Here is a 14,755-nt window from a genome sequence, read left to right on the forward strand (position 1 = left end):
GTGTGTGTGTGTGTGTGTGTGTGTGTGTGTGTGTGTGTGTGTGTGTGTGTGTGTGTTTGGAATGCTTTGATTTGGCCCACTCAAGGTTTTTGGACATCTCCTGGCACAGGAAGTGAGGATTAGAGAGCGTCATTCACCCCTCTCCTCTCTTTCTCAGTCAACAACAGACAGAGATGGAGAGAGGTAGAGTGGGGAGGGGGGAGGGGGGGGGGGGCAATTGCGACACAGGGAGGAGATGACAGGAACATGTTAAAAGTCAGTGCTGACACAGAGCATGCACACTGCAGTGCAGACCACCCCCGCTCTCTTCCACACACACACACACACACACACACACACACACACACACACACACACACACACACACACACACACACAGACACACACACACACACACTCTGAGCCAAACCACATGTTCCCTTCCAGCATCCTCTTCACATTTTAGATGAAACTACTGATCCTGAGGACTGCTTTTCCACAGACATGTCAAGAAGTTACCATATTAGCCCCAGTCATGTAGACTGTTAGCATTTTATTGAATTACATTTTACAGTAGAAAATAATACATACATTAAACAAGATGTGCTTTGATACCAGAGGATGACACTTAAAAGCATTATTTGATACACTTATTTCCAAAATGGTCCTCAGTCAGTCTCCAGATATGCTGTGTCATAACTCGCCGTTCTACCCAGCGCTTGTGGAGCAGTCCTCTCCGACCGTGCAGTGCATCAGTATTTCCTGTCAGGTAGTCCTGAATGTCGGCTAGCTAGTGCTATTGCTCTGCTCTTGGTCTTCCCACTCGTCTACCTCTCAGTGTTTTGTCATCAGAGAGCAAAGCCCCTGCAGGATTTCCTGTGTGTTGAGTAGGTGCTAGGGTTCATCCCTCTGGCTTCCTTCTGGCTCCTCCAACAGAGAGACAGCAGGCCTGGGCCCTTCTTCCTCCTCCTCCTCCTCCCGTCACCAGCAGATGGGAATGACAAGTAGAGACATGGGGTTAGGCCTAGAAGTGAATGTTGTGTGTTGTGTCTTCCCGGTGGTAGATGGAAGTGGGTGGTTTGGCTGTTCCATGGGAGGGCGGGCCCTAGTCTTAATTATAGAGTCCTCTGTGAAATGTCTCAGCCTCCTTTAAGGGGCAGGGATAACTTTGTGTGTGTGTGTGTGTGTGTGTGTGTGTGTGTGTGTGTGTGTGTGTGTGTGTGTGTGTGTGTGTGTGTGTGTGTGTGTGTGTGTCTGTGTGTGTGTGTGTGTGTGTGTGTGTGTGTGTGTGTGTGTGTGTGTGTGTAGCTGCTGAGGAGAGAAGCCATCAAAACCCAGTCATCAAAGGCCCAGTGCAATCAAAAATGTGTTTTATAAATATTTCCACACTATGAGGTTGGAATAATGCTATGGAATTTAGAAAATTATGATAATGCCCTTTTAGTGTAACAGCTGTTTGAAAAGACCGCCTGAAATGTCAGCCTGTTGTGGTGGGGTGGAGTTTTAGCATGCCTTTTGACAACACCAGACAGGAAATGAGTTAATAGCCCAATAAGAAAGAACAGCTAGTTTTCAGTTTTCCCAACTCAGACCATTCCCAGACAGTCCTAGCAAAATTCTTGCCTGAGAAGCTGCTCTTTGCTAGAAACGTTTTATTGAAAACAATCACAGTAAGGTACTTCATTGTTACCCAGGAAATATTTGATATTGAGATAAAAATGGCTGCCTTGGACCTTTATTAACAAGCCACCATTCCTTTCCCTTGTGGAGATAATGTTCCACTGTCTTCACCCTCCTTCTCTTCTCTAGTTTGCGTAACTAGCCAAGCCTCATACAGCACAGGGGGATGGTGGATTTGTTGCTTGAGGGAACTAAATCGCCCTCCTGGGTTTTTAAGACCCCACTGCTACCCCCTCAGCCCCCCCCACCTCCTGTAAAGACTGGCGGGCTGTTTACGCTGGCCAGGAGGGGCGAGAAGGAGACCTGAATGGGGGAAGGAATGCAGGAGACAAATGAGCACTCTCAGCAGGAGAGCGGGAATATGAGTGAGCCATTGTGTCTTTCAGAGTCTGCTGCCTGGGATGTAAACACACATTAATAGGGAACAGGGGAACACACACACACACACACACACACACACACTGCAAGGGAACGCATGTGTGGTGGACTGACAAACAGCTCTGTCACACTCGGTGAGGCACTCTTGTCCTCCCACACACGTGCTCTTCGATGTAATTCTATTCTCACACACACACACACACACACACACACACACACACACACACACACACACACACACACACACACACACACACACACACACACACACACACACACATACAAGGGGCTGCATGCCCTCTCGTCTTTCCTTTCCCAACAGGATGTGCAGGGTCATGGGTCAGAACTGGAGACCACAAAGAGGGTTCTGCGTCAGTGTGGCTGTTCTTGTTCTAGCCCTCCCTCCTCCCTCTGTTCCTCCCTCCCCCTCTCCGTGCCCGCCAAGCCTGGCCTGACGTTTGGTTTGAGGCCCAGATGGCTGTAGCATGCCCCTCTTTGCTTCTCAAATGGCACCCTATTTCCTATTGCATGTAATACTTTACCTATATAGGGAATAGGGTGCCATTTGGGATGCAGCCTCTGACTGAGGATTAGATCAGCAGTCTCCTTTTCCTCCATGTGTGAGTAGTCAGGACAAAGAACGTCAAGTAGGGAGAAAAGAATGTAAGCCTCTAAACCATGAAATAATACTCTCTACACACACTGACATTTCATGACATTCTTCATTTCCTACAAGAACAAACAACAGTTGAAGGATTTTTTTGTTGTTGAACATTTTTATTAAATACGTTCGATTTCTTTGTCGCACTGTAAGTACATTAGACATTTTGGTTTGTCTTTTATTGTCTTCAGAGCCCAACTTCCACTAAAAAAAAGTTTACGTTTTGGAGTGAAGCTATGTTCATTTTGTGGAGAGAAAAAAGTTGCACCAGAAGTGTGAACGTTTGACCACATACCAGTGCATTTTTATGCTAATAGGTTTAGCTGCAGTGAGCAGTGATCCTTGATGTAATGACATGACATTGGTATTGTATGTCTCTGTGGTCTAGTACAGGCTGAATCTGAGTGTGTGTGTGTGCGTGCGTGCGTGTGTGTGTGCGCGCGTGCACGTGTTTGTGGTGGACATTTCACAGGGGAAAAATACATTTTAAACTTAGGGTTTAGGTTTTAGTTTAGGGTCGGGAATTAGGGTTAGGTTATGGGTTATGGGTTAGGTTTAGGATTTTGAATGGGGAATCAATTGTTTGGTCCCCAGAAGGATAGTAAAACAAACATGTGTGTGTTTGTATGTGTGCGGTGGTGGTGTGTCCAAAGCCATGCTGGTGTGTGTATTTATAGTCAGCACATACACAGAGGTCTAAGTGGCCTGAATTATCCACTTAGTACACTGTCTCCTAGCAGCAGTGGCCGCCACAGCATCATGTCAAAGAGAAACACACTGAAAGACACATACAGTAGCTGTCCCAGATCTCATAACCATTAACTAGCTTACCCGCCAAAGTGTGTGTGTGTGTGTGTGTGTGTGTGTGTGTGTGTGTGTGTGTGTGTGTGTGTGTGTGTGTGTGTGTGTGTGTGTGTGTGTGTGTGTGTGTGTGTGTGTGTGTGTGTGTGTGTGTGTGTGTGTGTGACCGTGTTCTGATAAATGACTCATATCTTTGCACCTGTGGAGATACGAGAGTGTGTATCTAATCGGAGGAAATAAGCATAGGTTATAGTATCGATAGCTCACATCATTTATTTAAAGGCCAGTATCAATGCTTCCCTGGGTTACAATAACCTACTATAGTTGATGTTGAATATTCCGTATTCACCCACTGACAACATGGATACGAGTTTACACTTTCGCCAGAGTGCTATAACTCGCTCCCACTGACATCCCAGACACATGCAGTGTGTCATTCAAGCCCATAGCCTACTCACTCAGCAAGACATGGTCTGCATCCCAAATGGCATCCTATTCCCTATACAGCGCACTACTTTTGACCAGAGCCCTAAATAGGGAATAGGGTGATATTTAGGACACAGTCCGTGAGATATGGGCCTGAGAGTGTGAAATGAGGGGAGTGGAATCATGCGTGAGATGTGTGGGCGTGTTAGCTTTAGCATTAGGAGGCTAGCGCTGGAGTTGCTGCCCGCGTGGCAGCAGGAATGTTAATACAGGAACCGAACAAAACGGACTGACAAATGTATCTTATCTGAACCTCTCGCTCACTCTCTCTCTCTCTCGCTCTCTCTTCCTCCCTTCCTACCCATGAGGTTACTGTTGAGTCACTCCCTAAAGATATCCTGTTCTTTCTTTCTCCTACCTCAGGGCATGCCTTTCTTTTAGGGCTGGGACAATGGAGTGATGTGTTGCTTCATGTGGTGAAGTACTTGTGAGGCTTAGGCCCTCATTGCGGAGCACTGGGGAACAATAAGGGCCGTCTAGCCCTCTAAGGCAGGTCTAATGAGAAACCGTTCACTTTTAAAACCCACACCTAAACTCTTTCATCCTAGGATTATCTCACTCTGCTCAGTTCTCCTCAGTTGTCGACCATGTTATTGAATTTGTACCTTTATTATCTGTACATGTTATATTTAAGCAATAAGGCACAAGGGGGTGTGGTATATGGCCAATATACCACGGCTAAGAGCTGTTCTAAATCACGACGCAACGCGGAGTGCCTGGATTACAGCCCTTAGCCGTGGTATATTGGCCATATACCACACACTCCCGAGGTTCCTTACTGTTATTATGAACTGGTTACCACTGTAATTACAGCAGTAAAAATAAATGTTTTGTCATACCCGTGGTATACGGTCTGATATACCACGGCTGTCAGCCAATCAGCATTCAGGGCTCGAACCACCCAGTTTTTAATAGCGTATATGTAACACTAATATAGTATAATATAGTACATACAGTATTGCCTGTATTGTATACTTTGGTGTGTACAACATCTGACCTGACAGATGGTCATATTCTGTTGTTGATTACAGGACCACTTAACTGAAATAGTAGATTTCAGACATTGGTAAATTAAAAGTATGTCGCTATGTACTGTCCCCTGTATCTTTTGTACTGTACACAATTCCCGCTCTAGTCTAATTTGTATTGCAGCATGCAGTATGTCTCTGTCTCAGTCTGTCACTGATTGATAGAGCAGATGACAGCTCTGGCTCATAATGCTGGAATGCAGGTAACGAGGGTTTCTATTTGAACTTGGTACATGCTGCATGGCGGGAAAGTGGGTTAAGTAGGTTGAAACCTCTCACCAAGCAGCTTTCAGATAAATGTACAGTTATCAGTTGTAAACACAGTCTATATCAGGTAGCATAGGGGACACAAGACAGACAAGCCTGAAGCACAGTTAAGTTTTGTTGTTGTAATTTTTTCACAGTAGGGAATATGCTGTTATGCGGATATTGCTGTTTTGGCTACATGGCGCTACTAGACTAAATACAATATCTCTGACTTAGACTCATTGTGTAGATATTTGTTAGACTACTTCACACATAGCATACTCACAGACACACAAAGAGCTGCTCTCAAAGTGCTGTTGTGAGTCACCTGAAGGAATCCCAGAAGCCTTCATGTCAGTCTGCACCACTCACCCTCAAAGGTCAAGGGTCGCGAGGAGATTTCTGCTCCCCAGATGCCTGACCTCCCAGCCCCCTCACAGACACAATGGCTCTGTGTAGAGGAGTGTGTGGAGTGGAGTGAGGTTTGAAGAGAAAGGTAACATGCTCCATCCACTATGAAAGCCTTCACTGTTCACACACAGTCACACAAAGTAACCTGAAACCCTGTTGCGTTTACGATTTACAGTTCTGGGGCCTCCTTTCTAAACTATGCGTAAGAACAAAATATACCGCGAAAGTTGGCATTTATAAAAAAATCTAACTTGACGTGAGATTGTGCCTACCTCCCCACAAACTCTAGAGACCACGCGCGTGCACATCTGCTAGTGGTTGAAATATTGTTCTGCAAGCTGGCAAGGAAGAAATTTGTACAAATGATAAAAAGCTTGTTCTTAAAAAAGTAAAAACAGGAAAACATATTAACAAGACTGAAACCATTTGCCATTGGTGAGAAGAGCAAAAATATATGGGTTTTATTTTTAGAATCTAAAATAATTAGGCAGCAATCTTTTTCCTATTTTACTTTCATAACCATTGCAGAATACATTCCTCACCCTTTTCTGGCCGTGTGATGGGTTCATAGTCCCTTAGGAGCCATACAACAATTGACCATGCGCATCTCTCATTTAATTGGACCTCGTAGCCTGCAAATAGATAGGCTAAATGTATTTCATGGTTTGCGATATCATAGGCAGTGCGGTTTATAACTACCGCTATACAGTCAAATTTAACAGCGGATCTTTTTACATGGAAGTGGGCCTATGTATCAGGTTGAAAGTGTCACGTTATTATTGTCATGCTCACAAGTACAGTGAAATGCTTTTCCTGCGTGCTCTTTCTCAACAATGCAGATTTGAATATCAGTAGTACCATCAAAAAAAACCCGACAGTCCTCTTCCAGATACAGAATAAATTACTGCTAAAGATTAAAAACATTCTGCAGACACAGTAAGCTTATGTAAAAAAAAAAATATTTGACAGTATGGGGAGGCTACAGTATTGCTGTGCGATAAGAACACGACATTGTTGCCCATTTAGTCTATGCCAAGGCTGGACATATAAACACAACACTCTATTGATAAACACAATATTGAACAGCAATTTGTCTTTTGCATGCCGTGGCCTAATGCTAATAGTTCCAAACAATACATAAATGGTGAATGAAGGTGTTTCCAGGTGGAGTTTACATTTGTACAGGACTGATTAATATCAGGAAACATGCATAGGTATGGCATGCTCAAAGTTGATGCATCTCAATATTTTTTGGAATGTGTACAGACTTTTCAGAAATGGCACATGTAGACATTTTGGGTGAAATTTTAGCAATGGTTATAAATTGTTTTTCTCTTCGTGAGTTTGCCTAGCATGTCTAACATGAGACTGTTTGTGCTCATTTTTTGGTGATTGTGCATGATTTCAGCTTTGAATTTGTCAACCTGCTAGCTAACTAGCATTTAGCTGTGTGCCTGTGCTGCAGCCAGAGTGTACATAGTGGAAGGTAAACAGCCACCAGCAGTCGGCTTGTCTCCATGGAGACACTATCACAAAGGACTCCAGCTGGTGGCGTGGTGTGTAAGCGCGAGCAAACAGCGCGCTGACTGCGACGCGAGGAGGGAGGGTGGGAGGAAGCTATGGAGGCCCACCCTTCACTCCTCTAGTCTCTTCCCCTCTGTCCTCACCCCCTCACCCCTCTCTTTTTCGGCTGTCTGGACCTCTTCTGTAGTCCCTCCCCCAAGCGCCATGCGGCTGTACTCAGCTGTCAGTGTTCCCCCGCCCGCCCTCCTGTCTTTGTGTTTGCATGGCGGTGGTGCTGGTGCTATGCCCTTGGCCCCCACGCGGGGGAGCTCAACACTGTTAGCCCAATAGCCCAGCGTTAGCATAGTCCCGCTTCAATGCAGCCTCAGACACTTGAAGGAGAGGTAGTTAGTTCTCTGCTTCTGTTACCGCTCATAGCAATCCACTGCAGGCGTTTGCAGGCGTTTGAAAAATCACAAGTTCCTCTAGGACACATTGCACACAATACACACACTCAGAAATCGGTTATAGTCCTCTAATGGGAAAGTGTGATCAACGGAACCAGAGATACTCTTGTGTTTTTGTTTTTATCTCAGGGCATGAAGAAGTGAATGGAGGCTTTTTTGTGAAGGGGTGTGTGTGGGGGTGGGGTGTCTGGTAGTATCTAGCTCTGGGGGGAGGGGATTCACCCCATGGAGAACAGCTATTCACACAAGTCTGTCGGCATGGGGTTTTGAAGCATTTGTCAAAGAGGGATTTGGGCAAGTGCCAAGAAGAGTTTTGTCATTCACAAATGCCTCTACCCTCTTATTTGGAATGACAATACACACAGCAGGTTTCAGCTCAAGAAAGAAGTGGGAATAAAACGGCAACCAAAGCACCACTTTAATTAAGAAAGCGTGTTATTGCAGGTCTATCTTACACAGCAGAAGAGCTTCATTTGATTCTGAATTACATGCAAATCTAAATCAAATTGAAATGAAATCCTAGTTTAAAAGCGTAAGACATTTAATTAGAGAGATAAAAAAAAGAAAGAAAGAAAGAAAAAAAGAAAGAAAGAAGGAAAAAGAAAGAAAGAAAGAAAGAAAAAAGAAAGAAAGAAAGAAAGAAAGAAAGAAAGAAAGAAAAAAGAAAGAAAGAAAGAAAGAAAGAAAGAAAGAAAGAAAGAAAAAAGAAAGAAAGAAAGAAAGAAAAAAAGAAAGAAAGAAGGAAAAAGAAAGAAAGAAAGAAAGAAGGAAAAAGAAAGAAAGAAAGAAAGAAAGAAAAAAGAAAGAAAGAAAGAAAGAAAGAAAGAAAGAAAAAAGAAAGAAAGAAAGAAAGAAGGAAAAAGAAAGAAAGAAAGAAAGAAAGAAAGAAAGAAAAAAGAAAGAAAGAAAGAAAGAAAGAAAGAAAGAAAGAAAGAAAGAAAAAAGAAAGAAAGAAAGAAAAAAGGAAAGGGGAAGAAAGAAAGAAGAGAAGGAAAAAGTTTTCCACATCCATTCCCTTCTAATGGAGGTTTGGCAACCAATGTCTCATTCCTCCCTCGCTGTTCCTTCAGACAAACACTGCATCCTTGAGACAATCTGTCTGGTGAGTGTGTGTGTGTGTGTGTGTGTGCGCGCGCGTGTGCGAGCGTGCGGGAGGTCCAGGAGCTATCTTACTGTCATGGCTGGCTTAAACATCAAACTACTCAAACTCCTCCATCTCTCTGGAAACTTGGCAGTAGTCTTATCATGGTGTTTGTTCTGTAATCCCCCCTCCCCCCATATCACTGTAATGGCATTGTGTCATATGGACATCCAAATTGGACTGGGACTCTTTGATGTGGAATATTTCTGAGGTTTTGTTGTGTTATGCAAGGGATCAAGTGGCGGGATGCTCAGATCTGGAAGAAGTTAACTGTGTTCATGAAGTTGCTAGGCACATATCAATTCACACATGCACACATGCACAGAAACACACACACACACACACACACACACACACACACACTGCTGCGCAGGATACCGCTGACAACAGATTCAGATGGATGACAAGCATATCAGTCCCAGGCCAGGAAGTCTGCAGTGTGCTTTGATGTGGTCATGAGAGGTTTAACTTTTTGGCTGCACTGTGTCAACAGTCCTGGGTGTGCACGTGTGCATGCGTGTGTGTGTGTGTGTGTGCACACGCGTGCGTGCATGTGGGTGTGTGTGGGCATGTTCCAGTTTCTTTAGTGTGTTTACCTAACCTGTCTCAACACACACAGCCCAGTCTTCTCCTCCTTTCTGTCTGACCACAGCAGAGCAGAGCAGTGAAAGATATGTGGGGGAAGGACTCATCTCCAGTTTCATATCCCTATTTGTGGAGAAACACGAAAACGCTCTGTTCTCCAAAGCTTTCTCCACTGTGTGTGTGTGTGTGTGTGTGTGTGTGTGTGTGTGTGTGTGTGTGTGTGTGTGTGTGTGTGTGTGTGTGTGTGTGTGTGTGTGTGTGTGTGTGTGTGTGTGTGTGTGTGTGTGTGTGTGTGTGTGTGTGTGTGTGTGTGTGTGTGTGTGTGTGTGTGTGTGTGTGTGAATCCCCTGAACTTCTGCTCCGTAATCGGCTGGTAGGACCAAGACCTAAGCCTCCCTCTCTATCTATCTGTGTCGGTTCGTAACTGTGTCGGTTTGTATCTGTGTCCCAAATAGCACCCTATTCCCTATTTAGTGCACTACATTTGACCAGAGCCCCAATAGCTGGCCCTACGGGCCCTGGTCAAAAGTGGTGCACTGTAAAAGGAATAGCTGCCAGTGTGTGGGTGGGTGTGTGAGAGGGTGTGTTTGTGGTTCCGTACTCTGTAGATTGCCTAATGGTCTGTACTCAGTGACCTTTGGCGAGATCAGCAGTGTGTGTCAATCATAGTTCCCCATGCAGACATCTGCAAAGCATCAGAACATGGGGCCCATGTTTAGGTCATGTTTAGGATGCTTTCTCACAGGGTGGCCTGAAGTCACTTCACAATCTATTTTCTTCTATCATGATGATATTAAAGAAGTGATATATGGGTGCTTATAGTCAACGGCATAGCACATTATAAGTGCGCTATAAGGCATGATAAAGGACGTTATAAAGCATTATACATGCTTCATAGAAATTGTTACCAAAAAACATATGTACTTGTCTTTTTCTTTAAATGTTATTTTTCTTGAACAAGTAGCACACCGTTAGCTAACACCTGGTAATATAGTCCTCGGCAACTCTTCCTGTTAGCTACAATGATCTAATCTCAATACAATATTTTCTATGTAAGCCTCCCTCTCCGAACTTGTCAAAACTTGACCATACAGACTCTGGGATGCCTTGGAGGATTCAGTCATTGAATCGTGGTCATGACACAAGGCTTTAAGGCAGCCAGCTAGGCAGGCAGCTCTTTCACCTCCACTGTGGTAAGGCTTTGTAACTGTCAAGAGAGATGGGAGGGATGGGAGGGCCCATACACACACACACACACACACACACACTATGCTCCGTACTGAGGGTGTGGAAGAGAACGGGCCGTGGTATGCCGCTGCCACCGTCCCCTTTAGGATGTTTGTCTTTTTCAGGGATTAAAAGGGATTCAGGAAATTAACTCACTGTCCTAGTTTCTGGGACGGGAGTCAACGGGAGTCAGCCCGTGACCCAATTCTGATGGGGATGACACAGAGGGAAGAGGGAAATCAAAAGGCATAACGCCGTTACGTTCTGTTTTGTTGTGTTATGTTCTGTGTTTGGGGCTTCGGAAAGGTTGCTTTGGGTCTGATGGCGTGGAACCCTATCCCCATGTGATACTTTTAAACCAGGTGCACGATTTGGACCAGGGCCTGGTAGAAAGTATTGCACTTTATAGGGAACGAGGGTGCAATCTGGTGTGCTCTGTGTGGACTCCTTGCACACCAGAGCTTTCTTACCTGCCGACCTGTCGCTGTAATCGGAAATGGCATTCACTGACACAGAGAGAGAGAGAGAGAGAGAGAGAGAGAGAGAGAGAGAGAGAGAGAGAGAGAGAGTGGTGGAGACAGAATTGATGTGTGTGTGTTAGCGTGAGTGAATTGGTGGATCTTGTTTGTTTGAGCATTGATCTTTGCGTTAGGGCTTGTTTGCTGTGACATCCTACCTGATTACACAGTACACTACCCTTGTTCATCTACTCTCTCTCTTAACCACACACACACACACACACACACACACACACACACACACACACACACACACACACACACACACACACACACACACACACACACACACACACTGCTAATTCACACTCCCATACAGTTGATTTGTTATGATTACGTAAAGGAGGCCTAGCAACAGAGGAGATCTGGACAGCAGCTTTCAGCCACGCTAGACTAGATTAGTAGGTCAAGTGAAGTGACCAACGGACAAATCCTTTTAGTAGGTTAGCTGAGCTTTGTTAAAGATGCTCCTAACCTAGATTAATTGAAACTCTCACAGCAAACCTAGCTAATCCTCCTGTGAACGACATTAATGCCGTTTTCTCCTTAATTTCGTGTCGTTTTTTCGAACCGGTTTTTCCACTTCCTGTCCCACTCTGCAGTGTCGTCATGCATTACCACGTACAAGAAGACGCCTCCGCCGGTGCCGCCGCGCACCACCCCACCCAAACCTGTCATCTCCATCACGGCCCAAAGCAGCACCGAGTCGGCCCAGGACGCATACATGGATGAGGGGTCAGGCCTCCGGACCCGGATCAGCACATCCCAGCCCCACCTGTCCAACTCCACCGAGAGCATCGACAGTATGAAGGTACATCATGTAATAACGTTTATCGTATATTATGAAAATATTAGGTACAATCTGTTTTGAATTTGTCAGTGTCATTTTGTGCTTATGATGTTAACAGTGTTTTTGTAAAAAAAAAAAAAAAAAAGATATTAACCCCCCCCAAAATATATATATGAATAATATTCAATTTGAATGTTATTATTATGAAGGCTCTGACTGCAGCTATCGAGGCAGCTAACGCCCAGGTCCACGGCCCGGCCAGCCAGCACGTCACCAACAGCACCATCACCGTCGCCGCCACCGCCACCACCACTGCCTCCAGCGACAGCAAGAGGGACGCGCTCCGGAAGTGCCTCTCCATAGGGATACAGGTGCAGACACGCCGACGGTGTTGACAACACATTGACCACATGCTGACCACACATGTTGGAATGTGATCATACACAGATACATCACAGAGTGATGGAGTACACAATGTCATCCATAAACTGTAAGCCTTATCAGAGAAAGATCATGACTCTTTTGGTGTTCCCTGTCGACCTATCCCTGTGGTCTGCTCTTAATTGACTCATCTCGGGCTGACCAAGAATCTTGTGCCATTTGGTCAGATGCAACCATTTATGTTTGCGTAGTCTGTCCACGAGAGATTATTTAGTTAACGCGCCTGTGTAAATAACGTTTAAATAAACATCAAATCTGTTTTCTGTTGCAGGTGGATGGACCAGAGGAGGTTAGGGCGACAGAGGAGCACTCCAAGTTCCAGTCAGTGGGTATCCAGGTGGAAGAGGAGAGATGGTGAGCAGAGAGAGAGAGAGATCAGGATGTGAACGATTTTCTGTCATTCATATTAGTGTTTTTCTTGTGTCATATTGTAGTCCGCTGGTGTCTCTGCTTGCTGACTGTCCACTCATTGTGCATTCAGTTGGCACCTCTTTTTCTAACACTCCCCTCTCTGGCCTGAGATCAGTATGTATACAAATGTGTGCCTTGGAGTTGGGCCCATTGACCGTAGGCTACCGGATCCCTCATCCCACCCCCCCCCCCACATCACCCCACAACAGCTGTCCCCAGCTCTGAGGAGTTTTGACATTAGAGCCCCTCAACCAGGGGGCCCATGGATGCAGTGACAGCTGGGGGAGTAGAGGATGTGTTGCAGGGGATGAAGAAGGGGAAGGGGGAGAGGGAGAGGGAGAGTGGGCAGTTAGTTGACAGCCATCTGTTGCACCAGTCATTGTGATGTAGCCAGGCCACTTTGGGTGGAGAGGGAAGGGTGGGCGGGGAGATTTCTGTCAATGTTCTGTTCTTTTCAGTACGTGGTCAACCCCCCCCTCCCCCAACTCTCTCCTTTGCCTGCCCGACACGTAACAGTTCCTATAGCTTCCCTACCTTCCCTATAGCTCCCCCTAAAGCCTTCCGCATGGTTCGGTTCGTCTGGTGACTAGCCAAACAATGCTAAGTGAACCAAACGAGTGTGCTCGGATGCTCCCTTAAAAGAACATCGCTTGGAAAACGAGAAAAAAAAAGGCAATAGTACTGCTTGTCTATCTTGAGATGCCGTAGCCAGTATAGACTGGCTACAAAATATTCAGAATTCATCTAAGATATCTCAAGAAATCTGTCATTCATTTTGTCGTTTTTGTACAGTAGCACAATTTTAAAATCAAATCAAAATCAAATCAAATTTATTTATATAGCCCTTCGTACATCAGCTGATATCTCAAAGTGCTGTACAGAAACCCAGCCTAAAACCCCAAACAGCAAGCAATGCAGGTGTAGAAGCACGGTGGCTAGGAAAAACTCCCTAGAAAGGCCAAAACCTAGGAAGAAACCTAGAGAGGAACCAGGCTATGTGGGGTGGCCAGTCCTCTTCTGGCTGTGCCGGGTGGAGATTATAACAAAACATGGTCAAGATGTTCAAATGTTCATAAATGACCAGCATGGTCGAATAATAATAAGGCAGAATAGTTGAAACTGGAGCAGCAGCACAGTCAGGTGGACTGGGGACAGCAAGGAGTCATCATGTCAGGTATTCCTGGGGCATGGTCCTAGGGCTCAGGTCCTCCGAGAGAGAGAAAGAGAGAAGGAGAGAATTAGAGAACGCACACTTAGATTCACACAGGACACCGAATAGCACAGGAGAAGTACTCCAGATATAACAAACTGACCCTAGCCCCCCGACACATAAACTACTGCAGCATAAATACTGGAGGCTGAGACAGGAGGGGTCAGGAGACACTGTGGCCCACTCCGAGGACACCCCCGGACAGGGCCAAACAGGAAGGATATAACCCCACCCACTTTGCCAAAGCACAGCCCCCACACCACTAGAGGGATATCTTCAACCACCAACTTACCATCCTGAGACAAGGCTGACTAGGCTGACTACATCTAACTAAGATGAAAACGATTAGTCTCTCGTTGAATGAAGAAAACAAAACACTCAATTGAAGGATCCCTACTGTTGACCAATCACAGACGAAGAGGTGTAGACTTCAGCCTGCCTAGAGAAAAAATGTTGTGTGCAAGAACAGCCGGAAAAACCATTGCCGAAGACCAAAACAAATAAAAAGATTGTCATAATATATGCACAAACTGTTTCCGAACTGTTTCGGATGAGGAAGCAGGTGGACACCTTAGGAACCTCTGTACTCCTATAGGGCTGGCCTATAGCATGCCAATTGGCCACTTCATTGGACAACTGCCCTGACTGATTTACACGGAGCATTTGCATGGGCTGGAAGTTACGGGAACATTCCTGGTTCCTGGAGTTGTGTAAAAATATGCCACGCAGCAGGCAGTTTGTGTCAGTGTTTCTGCCTGCGTAACGTAACTCCCATTCACTCTACACAGTAAC

The 14,755-nt window shown here is 45.4% G+C and overlaps 1 protein-coding gene across 1 annotated transcript in view; it reads left to right on the forward strand.

The window, feature by feature from the left end:
• LOC139420448 (disks large-associated protein 1-like) overlaps positions 1-14,755 on the forward strand; it is a 223,866-nt gene that overhangs the window by 192,340 nt on the left and 16,771 nt on the right. The window contains exons 7-9 of the mRNA XM_071170591.1: positions 11,714-11,922; positions 12,111-12,272; positions 12,614-12,696. Coding sequence (XP_071026692.1) covers positions 11,714-11,922; positions 12,111-12,272; positions 12,614-12,696 — 454 coding nt within the window. The remainder of the gene's footprint in view (positions 1-11,713; positions 11,923-12,110; positions 12,273-12,613; positions 12,697-14,755) is intronic.

This window comes from Oncorhynchus clarkii, chromosome 11 (genome assembly GCF_045791955.1).
Source record: "Oncorhynchus clarkii lewisi isolate Uvic-CL-2024 chromosome 11, UVic_Ocla_1.0, whole genome shotgun sequence".
Classification (NCBI taxonomy): domain Eukaryota; kingdom Metazoa; phylum Chordata; class Actinopteri; order Salmoniformes; family Salmonidae; genus Oncorhynchus; species Oncorhynchus clarkii.